The sequence below is a fragment of the Macaca thibetana genome, chromosome 11 (genome assembly GCF_024542745.1).
Source record: "Macaca thibetana thibetana isolate TM-01 chromosome 11, ASM2454274v1, whole genome shotgun sequence".
NCBI lineage: Eukaryota > Metazoa > Chordata > Mammalia > Primates > Cercopithecidae > Macaca > Macaca thibetana.
The window spans coordinates 587,210-600,003 of NC_065588.1; the positions used below are offsets into that span (position 1 = coordinate 587,210).

General features: G+C 45.2%; 1 protein-coding gene and 1 non-coding gene across 6 annotated transcripts in view; both read right to left on the reverse strand.

The window, feature by feature from the left end:
• NINJ2 (ninjurin 2) overlaps nucleotides 1-12,794 on the reverse strand; it is a 96,845-nt gene that overhangs the window by 22,990 nt on the left and 61,061 nt on the right. The window contains exon 2 of one of the 5 annotated variants that reach the window (XM_050747112.1): nucleotides 11,721-12,073. The exons of the other annotated variants lie outside the window; for them this stretch is intronic. Coding sequence (XP_050603069.1) covers nucleotides 11,721-11,723 — 3 coding nt within the window. The 5' untranslated portion in view covers nucleotides 11,724-12,073. The remainder of the gene's footprint in view (nucleotides 1-11,720; nucleotides 12,074-12,794) is intronic. 5 annotated transcript variants of the gene reach the window in all.
• On the reverse strand, nucleotides 1,870-1,929 carry LOC126931877 (U7 small nuclear RNA). Its single transcript, XR_007717986.1, has one exon. It is a non-coding gene; the product is annotated as a U7 small nuclear RNA (small nuclear RNA).

The following is a 12,794-nucleotide window of genomic DNA, read 5'->3' on the forward strand; positions in this document are numbered from 1 at the left end:
TGCTGGTGGTCTGGCCTCTGACCACTGTCCATCTCACCCTGCCCAGCGCTGGGACATTCTTCCCTGTCCCGGGACCTCTGTGTGGGTGGGGGGCGGGGGTGGCCAGGGATCCCACACATCACAGGCAGGTCACCAGGATTTGTAGAGCGGATTGAACGCCCCATCCCCCGTGTTTGAAATGCCCTCTGGGCCCCTCCTGCCATCCACCCAGGAAGCTCTTCCTTCCACTAAGCTGGTTATTTCCACCACAGGGCCTTGAGGACACCTCCCACCTGTCACTATCTGTCCTCTCACTGGACGGTGAACTCCATCAGGGTAGGAGCCGTAGCGTGAGGCTGGCACTTACTGACAACTAGCAGTTGTTTTATCCATGAAGGGAGGGGATGACCTAGCAGGCTACACTTTAGACATGAAACGACAGCCACCACAGTCCCCAGACCTGTGTGTCATCCTTCCACTATGTACACTTAGATAGGTTTCCCCTTAAAAAAAATCCCCAGGATGTGAAAAGCCAAATCAATTTACAAGACGGCAAAATGGCGGAAGGAAGGAAAGGAAGGGAAGGGAGGGAAGGAAAGGAGGAGGAGCTGTGTTGCAAATGGACTCCCCGCAGTCTCCTTCAAATAGTTCCCTTTGTGAATATCTTTCTAATCTTAGAATGAGGAAAACTTTTATAAGCATGACATCAAATCCGGAAGCCATAAAGGATCCATACATTTGACTGCATAAAATTAAAATTAGTTGAATGCAAAATAATAATAGCGTATCCCCTTATAGCGCTTATTTCATGTCAAACCCTGCACAGAACACTTTACATATCTGAAGTCATGTCATTCTCGTGACAATCCCATAGAATAAGTACTGTCCTTATCTGAGGGACTCTGAGGTTAAGTAACTGAACTATGGTCATTCAGCTAGTACGTCATGGACAAAACCAGGGTGACCAAGTAGCCTGCCTTCAGAGCGTGTGCTCCAGCCACTCCCTCGACCGCCACACACCACACAAAATCAGGAGACAAAGACAAACAGGGGAAACACTGCTGCACAGAGCACAAAGGACTGATTTTCCTGAAGTCTGTGGAGGCCTTAAAAGTGAGCCAACAGAAAAAGAGAGTACAAACAAGCAAGCCCCTGAAGAAACATCACAAATGTTTATAAGACATATGCGTAGCCTACACGATTGGTGAAGATTCAAGAGACTGATAACACTCAGTGTTGGTGAAGACGTGGCTAAAAAGCACTTTCACAGACTTGGTAGAAATGCAAATTACTACCAAATGTACCAAAATTGTTACAATCATTTTTTTGGAGGACAATTTGACAATTATCTCTTAAAATTTAAAATAGTCTTACCTAGTAAGTCCACTTCTAGGAGCCTCCCCCAGAATAAGTCTCCCACAGAAAATGCTCTCCAAAGCTCAAAAAGACAAGCTATTCAACGCATCATTATCGACAATGTCAAAACCTGGGAATGAGCCAAACTGTAATCGATGGCGTGTGGGCTAAATAAACTGGCCTACACCCACACAATTAAATACTACGTACGTCTTTGAAAAGAGAGAGGCGTTCTTGTTCGATCAGTAAAAAACAATGAACAAAATGAAACAAAAAAAAAGAATGAGGTAGATCCCCCTGTACAGATACAGAAAATATCTAAAATGTATTTCGTGGGGAGTGAGTCGGTAAGAACATGATATGATTCTATATTGGTAAAAACGAAACAAAATATTCAGAGGATCTGCTTTATATTTCTATGCATTAGCATAAGCATAGGAAACAAACGTGGGAGGAATTTATATCACACTAAGGACTTTCCCTTTCTTTCTAGGTTATATGTTTTCCCAATTGTAGGTCTTTTTCTCATGGGAGTTTGGTTTCAGTAAAAATCAGGAAACCTGCTAGACAAATCCTAAAAGAGCTGTAATCCTTCCAACTCTAATTTTGCACAACTAAGACATCATCCTTTTATAATCAGGAAAAATATAATAATGATGAAATTAAATATACGAGAAATAGCAAAAAACTACCCTTCCCTGTTTACTTCTTTGTTCTACAAGCATGTGCTGGGTATGCGCCTGAGTCCTAGGCACTGATGTCTCAGGCTGGGCACGCGGAGACAAATCCATATGGCGCCCGCTCTCAAGAAACTTCTGGAAGGGGGGAAACAGATGGTAAGTTTGGGGGAGGATTGTCTCCTGGGCTCAGTTTTCCTCCGTGGGATGAGGTGGATGGGCTGCTGTGGCGGCCGTCTCAGAGAGGGCGGGGGCTCACTGTCAGGACCCAAGGGGCCCTCGGGTACGGGTAGAAGGCAGAGGTGGAGCGGTGAGGGGCAGCGGATCAGGCTGGGGCTGGTGAGGGACTTAGGCTTTGCCCTGAGGGTGGCAGGGAGCAGTAGGAAGGCTTTCCTCAGCTAGAGGCATCCTTAGAGCAGCACTTTATTTCTGATTTTTGTTATTTTTTGTAGAGACGGTGTCTTGCTATGTTGCACAGGCTGGTCTCGAACTCCTGGTCTCCAACAAGTGGCCTCAGCTTTGCAATGTGCTGCAGCAGCATTTTAGCAGGAACATGATGGAAGCAGCTCCAAGGATGGGCTGGAGCGGAGAGCCATGCGCGGGGAGCCCTGCTGGGGGTCTGCAGCACAGCCTGGGCAGTGGGTATAAAAATGGGACTGCCCCAAGACAGGGTGAGGAAATAGAACTGGCAGGGCTGGGTGAGTGATTCGACGCTGAGGGTGTGGGAAAGGGAGGGGTGGAGGACGACACCCTGGGCTTCTGGCCGGTGGCAACATTGTGCCTTCACAGTCTGAAAACGTACCCTCAGCGTTGCAGCCCTAGTAGGACTCAGTTGATGAACAACTTTCCAGGAATGTGGCTCTTGTGTAAAAGGGGCACCTCGGTAATCTGCACAGACACAGTTGCCTGGTGTGGATTACAGCAGGCTGCCCAGCCACTGCCCAGGGCACTCGGAAGCCTGTCAAGGGCATAGTCCTTTGAGGCTGATGCTTACTGCTGATCGGAGCCCAGGACACCACCACTTACTGTCAAGGTTATAGGGACGTAGCAGAGAAAAGAAGTTCAGTGAGAGCGGTGCCTCTTTTCAAAACGGTGTGACAGTCCCTAGGTTCTCCGGCTCCTGTTTCTGGATTCAGTGTTGTTAGGGCCTCTCACCTTCACGTGGTTTGTGTGAACCAACCGTCAGGGCGGTTTAGGTGCTACAGCGTGTTGGGTCCTCAGCAGGGTTCAAGCAGCCGGTGCCAGGCCTAGATCTTACAACTCCTGGCAGTATCTCCCCTCACCTTCTGCTTGCTGACAGCACTTAGCTGGGCAGAAATAGCCCTGCCACTCATGCCCACATCAACAACCTGGGGCTGTGCGCTCTCCTGATGCAAGGTCCTTTCTCCTAGTCATGACTACCACCACCTGCTGCCGAGGCCTGAGTGCTGACTCGCCTGCTATGTTGGTCCGAGGGTTGGGGGCAATTCTGAGAGCAGAAGCCCTCCGGATGGGCAGTGCTAGAGGAGTTCCATAGAGCTGGTCTTAAAACCAGAGGCCTTTTGACTGAGCTCTGGGTCCCTGGAGGGACAGTGTCTGCTGTGAACAGATGTCACGGAGGGAGCAGTGCAGTGTCACCAGTCTGGCTTCTCTCCCCAGGTCCCTTGGGCACGTCTTATCGTGCAGCTGGGCTGGGGGTGCTGCCAGGCTTTGTGGGAGTTGGCTGCGAAGGCCAAGGGTGTTTCTTCAGAGAGATTTCCCAGGTTCTGGGCCTCGTTTGCACAGGAAAACCTTCTGAAAGAGCGAAGTGGACAGTGGCAGGTATGGTATGTGACTTAACTAGTCAATTTTGAGCAAACAGAGGGCCCCCCGGCATTTTTTCCAGGTCACCCCCTTGCCCCTCCTGCTCTGCTCATCCTTCCAACTGTTCCTTTAGCCTGAAGGCCTGGAGCCCCAGCCACCAGGCTGTAGCCAAATGCATATCTTGTTTGCATTCTTGGTGAACTTTCCATTAATCGGTGACAGATGAAAAATGGGAACTTTGAAGTCGAATGGGGTCAAGTCTGGCTTTTCTACCTGCTAGCTAGGTGACCTCGGACAAGTTAAGTTGTCTGAGCCATTGTGTCCCCAAGTGCAAAATGGGGTAAAAGATAGTTCCTACCTCGCTGGGTCGCTGGGACAACCGTAGGAAACGTTATTTAAAATAGTTCGGTGTGTGCTAGATAACACGAGGGAGTTATCATCGCTGGAGGGGTCCAGAGTGGACCCGTCATGGTACATTCTTGTGAATATCCAACAAAAAGGTGTTGAACAAAAGAAGGAGGATATTGGACACAGATTATGAAGAAACAGAATAACTAGCTTCTCTGGCCGGGCACAGTGGCTCACTCCTGTAATCCCAGCACTTTGGGAAGTCGAGGCGGGGGGATCACGTGAGGTCAGGAGTTCAAGACCAGCCTGGCCAACATGGTGAAACCCTGTCTCTACCGAAAATACAAAATTAACTGGGTGAGGTGGCGCATGCCTGCAATCCCAGCTACTTGGGAGACTGAGGTAGGAGAATCGCTTGAACCCAGGAGGTGGAGGTTGCAGTGAGCCAAGATCATGCCATTGCACTCCAGCCTGGGCATCAAGAGCGAAACTCCATCTCAAAAAAGATAATAATAATATTCAACTATGGATTATTTGGTTAGTTGTAAGAACCAGAGCATACTAAGGAATGTAGTCCAAGTTCAAGCTCTGTTCAGGGATAAATACTGTCATTATAAAAAATAGTGAAAATAAGCAAACTGAAATTCGTCTCAGAAAAGTTATGAAAAGAACAATTAAACACACCTTAGGAAAATAGCAAAGAAGAACAAAATTAAGATAATTACAGAAATTTGTGAGTTACAAGGATATCAGTAGATTGAGTAAACAAAACTATGGAATGGATTTTTTTTTAAAGAAAAGTAAAATAAATCCTTTCCCTAAAAATGCAATCAAGAAAAAAAAAAAAAAAAAAACAGGGAAAAAAATGGACAAAAGTAGAGTTGATACAGATGTTATAAATATAGTAGGAAAGAAGATATTTTTAATGGAAAAAAATCCAGAAATCTATGTTAAATATAGGAACCATTCTCAATGTATTAGGTTTACTGCCATACTGACTTGGTGTAATGACTATATTGCTTATTTGGTAAAATATTAAGGCACAATTACTAAGAACTCTTAGGGGCAGAAAAGAATAAGAAGGCAAGAATTTCCCTGCGATATGTCAACATTTACTACCCAGTCAACTTTGAAACAGATCTTAAAACCCAATGAGTGTTAAAGAAGCATCACAGGCAGGGCGCAGTGGCTCATGAAGCTTACAGCTTCATCACAGCTTCCCAGCACTGTGGGAAGCTGAGGTAGGAGGATCGCTTAAGCCCAGGAGTTTGAGACTAGCCTGGGCAATAGGGCAAAACCCTGTCTCAACAAAAAGTAAAATTGGCCAGGCGTGGTGGTGCACACCTGCAGTCCTAGCTACTCAAGAGGCTGAGGTGGGAGGAGCGCTTGAGCCCAGGAGGTTGAGGCTGCAGTGAACCGTGATTGTGCCACTGCCTCCAGCCTAGATGACAGAGTGAGACCCTGTCTCAAAAAGAAGGAGGAGCAGAAGGAGGAGGAGGAAGAGGACAAGGAGAAGGAGGAGGAGGAGGAAGTGGAAGCATAAGAGGAAGAAAAAAGAAGAAGGAGGAGGAGGAGGAGGAAGAAGAAGAAGAAAGAAGAAGAAGAAGGAGAAAGAAGAAAGAAGAAGAAGAAGAATCACAAACTTATCAGGGAAGGGGGCAAATTAGTTATCAAATAAATTTCAAATAGCTTAAATAAAAGTAAAAAAGAAACAATAGAGGGAAACTTCCTCAACTTCATAAAGAATGTCTACAAAAAAACCTATAGCTAACATCATACTTAATGGTGAGAAACTAAGAGCTTTAACACTAAGACGGGGAACAAGGCAAGATCTCCCCTCTCACCACTTCCTTTCAACATCATACGGGAACTCCTAGCTCATGCAATAAGATGAGGAAAAAAAGTATACAGATTGGGAAGAAAGAAACAAAATTGTCTTTGTTCACAGATGACAAGATTGTCTATGTAGAAAATCTAAAATAATACAGAAAATCTAAAATAATAAAGAAAATCCCTGAAACTAATAAGCAATTATTACAAGGTTGCAGGATACAAGGTTAATATACAAAAGTCAATTGTTTTCCTATATATCATCAATGAATAAGTGGAATCTGAAATTAAAAACACAATGCCATTTACATTAGTGCTCAAAAAATCAACTACTCATGTACTCCATAAATAGGTACAGATATTATATATCAATAAAAATGAACTACTTACATATAAATCTAACAAAATATTTACAAGATCTATATGAGGAAAACTACAAAACTCTGATGAAAGAAATCAAAGAACTGGGCTGGGTGCTGCGGTTCACAACTATAATTCCAACACTTTGGGAGGCCAAGGTAGGTGGATCACTTGAGTCCAGGAGTTCATGACCGCCCTGGGCAACATAGCAAGATCCTGTCTCAATTTTTTTTAAAAAAATAAAAACAAAAACAAAGAAGAAAAAGAAAGAAAGAAAACAACGGAATAAATAGAAAGATATTCCATGTTCATGAATAGAAAGACTCAATACTGTCAAGACATCACTTCTTCCTAACTTGATCTACAGATTCAGTGCAATCCCAATCAAAATCCCAGCACGTTATTTTGTAGATATCAGCAAACCAATTCTAAAGTTTACACGGAGGCAAAAGATGCAGAATAGTCAACTCAATATTAAAGGAAAAACATAAAGTCAGAGGACTGACACTCCCCAACTTTAAGACTTACTTAATACAAAGCTACAGTAATCAACACAGTGTGATATTATCAAAAGGGTAGACAAGTAGATCAATGGAGCAGAATATAGAGTCCAGAAATAGACCCACATAGAGTCAACTGACCTTTGACAAAAGAGCAAAGATAACAAAATAGAGCAAAGATACTCTTTCCAACTAACTGTGCTGCAATAACTGGACATCCACACGCAAAAAGAAAAAAAAGAGAATCTGGACACAGACCTACGCTCTTCACAAAAGTTACCTCAAAATGAATCATAGACCTACATGTAAAACGCAAAGCTATAAAATTCCAAGACAGTAACAGGAGAAAATCTAGATGACATAACATAACATAGGATAGGATGACATAGGATTTCCATCCTAGGTTGTTACGTCATGACAATGACTTTTTATATACAACACTAAATGCACAATTCATGAAAGAAATAACTGATAAACTGGACTTTATTAAATCAAAAGCCTCTGCTCGGTAAAAGACAATGTCAAGAGAATCAGAAGATAAGCCACAGACTGGGAGAAAATATTTGCAAAAAATACTGGCCAGGCGTGGTGGCTCACACCTGTAATCCCAGCACTTTGGGAGGCCAAGGCAGGTGGATCACCCAAGGTCGGGAGTTCGAGAGCAGCCTTGGTCAACATGGAGAAACCCTGTCTCTACTAAAAATACAAAATTAGCCAGGCGAGGTGGTGCATACCTGTAATCCCAGCTACACGGGAGGCTGAGGCAGGAGAATCGCTTGAACCCGGGAGGCAGAGGTTGCGGTGAGCCGAGATTGTGCCACTGCACTCCAGCCTCGGGGACAAGAGCAAGACTCCGTCTCGGGAAAACAAAACAAAACAAAACTTCTGATAAAGGACAGTTATCTAAAATATGTAAATTCTTAAACTTTTAAAATTCAACAATCAGAATATGAACCTGATTTGAAAAAATGGGCCAAAGACCTCTTCACAGACACCTCATCAATGAAGACGTAAAATGGCAAGTAAGTATATAAAAAGATGTCCACATGATATGTCATCAGGAAAGTGCATATTAAAACAACAATTTGATGAGAATGGCCAAAATCCAGAACACCGACGATACCAAATGCTGACAAGGATGTGGAATGACATCCTTGTTCATTGCTGGTGGGAATGCAAAATGCTACAGCCACTTTGGAACACAGTTTGGCAATTTCTTTCAAAATTCAACATACTCTTCCACACGATCCAGCAACCACGCTCCTTGGGATTTTCCCAAATGAACTGAAAACTTATGTTCACACAAAAATCTGCACATGGATGTTTATGGAAGCTTTATACATAATTGCCAAAACTTGGAAGCCACCAAAATGAAAATACTCTGTAGAATAGCATGACGGTGGAAACATGCCGTTATGCGTTTGTCCAAAACTGTAGAATGCACAACATACCAGGAGTGAACTCTAACGTAAACTATAGATGTTGCGTGGTAATGATGTGTCGATGCAGCCACATTAGCTGCAACAAATGGACCCCTCTGCTGGGGACATTGATAATGGGGGCGGCTGTGCATATGTAGGGACAGGAGGCATATGGGGGTCTCTCTACCTTCCTCCTAATTTTGCTGTGAGTTTTGCTGTGAATCTAAAACTACTCTAAAAAAAATAAAGTTTAAAAAGAAAGAAACAAACAATAAAACCAAAGACAAGAGAGTGACTCAATGGAGAAAAATTTTCCAAATATAAAAAAGTGGCAAGCTGGGTGCGGTAGCTCACACCTATAATGCCAGCACTTTGGGAGGTTGAAGCAGGGGCATCCCTGGAGGCCAGGAGTTGGAGACTGGCCTGGGGAACATGGCAAAATCCTGTCTCTACCAAAAATACAAAACATTAGCCGGGCGTGATGGCGTGTGCCTGTAGTCCCAGCTACGGGAGGCTGAGGTGGGAGGATCACTTGAGCCCAGGAAGTGAAGGTTGCAGTGAACTGTTATTGTACCACTGCACTCCAGACTGGACGATGAGAGTGAGACCCCGTCTCAAAAAACAAAAACAAAAAGGCAGAATTCACAGTGGAAAAGATTAATGAACATAAAAAAAAGTTAAACTTCTGTCACATGAAAAACTTTTTAAAAGTCATGTCACAACTATTACAAATTTATACCCTAAACCGAATAACACACCTATTAAGTACAATTATGATCCCAGTTTTCTAAAATAAAACAAAATGCCTTTATATACAAAGGGGAAAAATAGAAGGCGAGACACTAAATGGTCAGCGGTTGTAGGTTGTGGGTTTCTGGGTGATGTCTGGTTCCGCCATCTGTGTGACCTTGTGCAAGTCAGTTCACCTTTCTGTGCCTCAGTTTCCTCACGTGTAGCATGAAAATGATAACAGTACCTTCCTGACAGGGTGGCTCTGAGCACGACATGGGTTAACGCACGTAAAGTACTTATAAGAGTGTGTGGTACTCAATAAATCTTAGTGTAGCTATTATTATAAGTTTCTTATAGACGGGCTTGTGAGATTTCCACTGTTTGCCCAGGATACTAAGGGTTGTACTAAGAGCATGGGGACATAGGAGAACATAGTCTGACATGGACAGACTTAAAGATTATAAGGAACACACAAGTGAAAATAGATCAGACAAATCAAAGAATAAAGGCAGCACATATTATTCATGTGACATAAAACCAAGGAGCTGTTCCTTGTATATGACGAATTGAAGAAGTCTTGAAGACATTGTACCTTGAGGCAAAGTAAAGCCAAGTGAAATTTCTACTTCTCTTGCCATTGGCCAAGAACATTTCATGGAGGAGATAGAATCTTAGAAGCCGAAGAGGCGAATGTATTAGTGGGAGTTACCACTAACAATGAACACCAAGAAGTGTCGCGGGAGGCTGCACCTTTGCAGGACAACCAACTCTGCATTAAAGGTGTGGAGGGTCTGGGGCATTGTTGCTTTCGGGGAATGCCGGGCTATTAAAGGCCAGGGGGGCCAGAGGCCTTTGCCTTGTTGAAGCCCTTTAGTATAATGCCGGACCCTTCTGGTATAAAGGACCATTTATTATCTCTAGTAGGATTTTTCTTTGTAACTCTGGGCTCATTTGTGTAGGTAGGAGGTCCCCTGAGGAGAAAGCTTGTTCTCTCATATATAAACATAAGCATCTGCGGATAAGTTTCCTCTAAGGAGATGAGCTTGTTAACAGGTGGGAAAGGGAAGAGCTGTTCACACACACATCGTGTATAATCTTTGTGTGTGTGTGTGTGTGTGTGTATAGATATGTACAGACAGCACTTTGCCAACACCCTGTTTCTGGTATGTGCGAGGATGTTTCCATGCTTGGCTCCTTCACAGGTGTTTTCACTCACTTCCCCAGGGGCTAAGTGCGGATCTACTTTGAGCAGGTAGCTGTGTCCACAGCTCCGTTCCGCCTCCACCCTCCTCCTTGCCCTTCCTCTGCCCAGAGGGAGGAAACTGGCAGTGGATTCCAGAGAGGACTGGAGAGGGCTGCCCGAGCTTGCCCATCTTACCAGACAGGGCTATGTCTAAGGTGTGAGTGCTGTGGACCTGGCCACAGGCCACTTTCGAAGGAGCTCACCCATGACTCAGCTTGGGCTGTGAGAAATGAGGAGAAAGGGAGGGAGACATTTAAAACACGGTCGTCAACTGAACCTAATTAGAGTCATTTGAGGTATACCTGATAGACATCAAACTGTTAATAGCAATTATCTTTGGCCGATAGAATTAAGGAAAATTTAAAATCCTGTTTATTATTATTTTCTACAACATTTTAGTTTTAACTTTTTTTTTGAGACAGGGTCTTTGTTTGTCACCCAGGCTGCAGTACAGTGGCACAGTCACGGTTCACTGCAGCCTCGACTTCCCGGGCTCTAGCCATCCTCCCACCTCAGCTTCCCAAGTACCTGGGAACACAGGTGTGCACCACCACACCTGGCTAATTTTCACATTTTTGGTAAAGACGGAGTTTCACCATGTTGGCCAGGCTGGTCTCCAACTCCTGGGCTCCAGTGATCCACCCACCTTGGCTTCCCAAAGTGCTGGGATTACAGGCATGAGCCACCACGCCTGGCCTACAATGCTTATATTTTTGTTACAAGGATGTATTTCTTGTACCAGCCGAAAAAGAGAGAAATACTGAAATAAATAAAGCACAAATTTAGAAAGTATTCCAGGCCAATATGGTGAAACCCCATCTCTATTAAAAATACCAAAAAACTAGCCAGGTGTGGTGGCGGGCGCCTGTAATCTCAGCTACTCAGCGGGGCCTGAGGCAGGAGAATCACTCGAACCCGGGAGGCGGAGGTTGCAGTGAGCCGAGATTGCACCACTGCACTCCAGCCTGGGGGACACGAGCGAGACTCCATCTCAAAAAAAAAAAAAAAAAAGTATTCCTCCCCCCGCTCCAGTTAATTTGTTAGTGGATAAGAAATGAGAATAACAAAGCTAAATCTTAGACATTTAGTGGGGGTCATAGCCCCTGAGAAAAGGGGAGTGTCCTAGCTACAGTGCAAACCATCACGCATTGGGCAGCGGAGCCGTGTGCGACTTCATGACATGATCTCTGCAAACGTCCTGCAAGGGGGGATTAGCCCCCCATTTACTTGCGAGAAAACAACTCAGAGAGGTTAAGAGACTTATCGGGATACCACGCATGTTGATGGCCTCATTGGGATTTGAACCCTGACTTGCCTCAGTAGAGCTGGGAGATCAGGACCACTCGGTCCCAGCAAGTCTGGAAGTGTGGGGGCCCTTCCAGCCCCACCATTGACTTGGCCTACCGCCTCTCCTCCTCAGCTTGGTCAGACCTGCACCCCAGCATGCCCAGGGGGGCCCACATTCCTCCCCGAGATGCCCCCACTGACTCACCATGGCGCCAGTGTTCACATTGTCCGTCTCTGGGCACAGGAGCAGCCGTGCTCTCAGGATAGCTCCGATACCAAGGTTTGCGCAGTTCTGGCCCAGTCCACCTCCTTCTGCCCGGCTGCCAGGGTCCTGATACTCAGCCCTCCCCTGCCTGGTTTCTGAGTCTGAGGAATGTGCCCAGAAGCAAATTGGCACTGAGATTCACATTTCCTCCTTTACTCCTTCCGAACGCCCGAGCCACTGGGGGGTCTTGGCTACCTCCAAGCTTCGATTCCTCAGGCCTGAATTTCTCAGCGATCTTGGGAGGTCCTTGCAGCTGGGTCCTTCTGGGAGACATGCAGTGAAGGTGATCAAGGCTATGAGGGGAAAAGGTGGTCAAGATAACGAGGGAAATGGAGCTAGAGGCTTTACAAAAATGGGTGGAGGCCAGGTGTAGTGGCTTAGGCCTGTAATCCCAGCACTTTGGGAGGCCAAGGTGGGCAGATTGCCTGAGCTCAGGAGATCGAGACCAGCCTGGGCAACACGGTGAAACCCCATCTCTACTAAAATACAAAAAAAGTTAGCCGGGCATGGGTGATGCAGGCCTGTAGTCCCAGCTACTCAGGAGGCTGAGGCGGGAGAATCACTTGAACCCGAGGGGTGGAGGTTGTAGTAAGCTGAGATCATGCCACTGCACTCCAGCCTGGGCAACAGAGGGAGACTCCATCTCAAAAAACAAAGAAAGAATAAAACAAAATTAAATTAAAAATGGGTGGAGTGGAGAAACAGTTTGAAATTAGATGGAAGGCAAGGTGAGTGGCAAATTTTTTTGGGGGTGTGTGTGTGTGTGTGTGTGTGTGTGTGTTTTGAGATAGTCTCCCTCTGCTGCCCAGGCTGGAGTGCATGGCGTGATCATAGCTCACTGCAGCGCTGACCTCCCGAGCTCAGGCAATCCTCCCACCTCGGCCTCCCACAGTGCTGGGATTACAAGCATGAGCCACCATGCCTGGCCCAGAATTGTTGTAAATTTCTTTTTTTCTATTTGTTAGGGTTGTTCTAGTATTTACATAATTTTAAAAAATCAATCTTAAGGTTTCA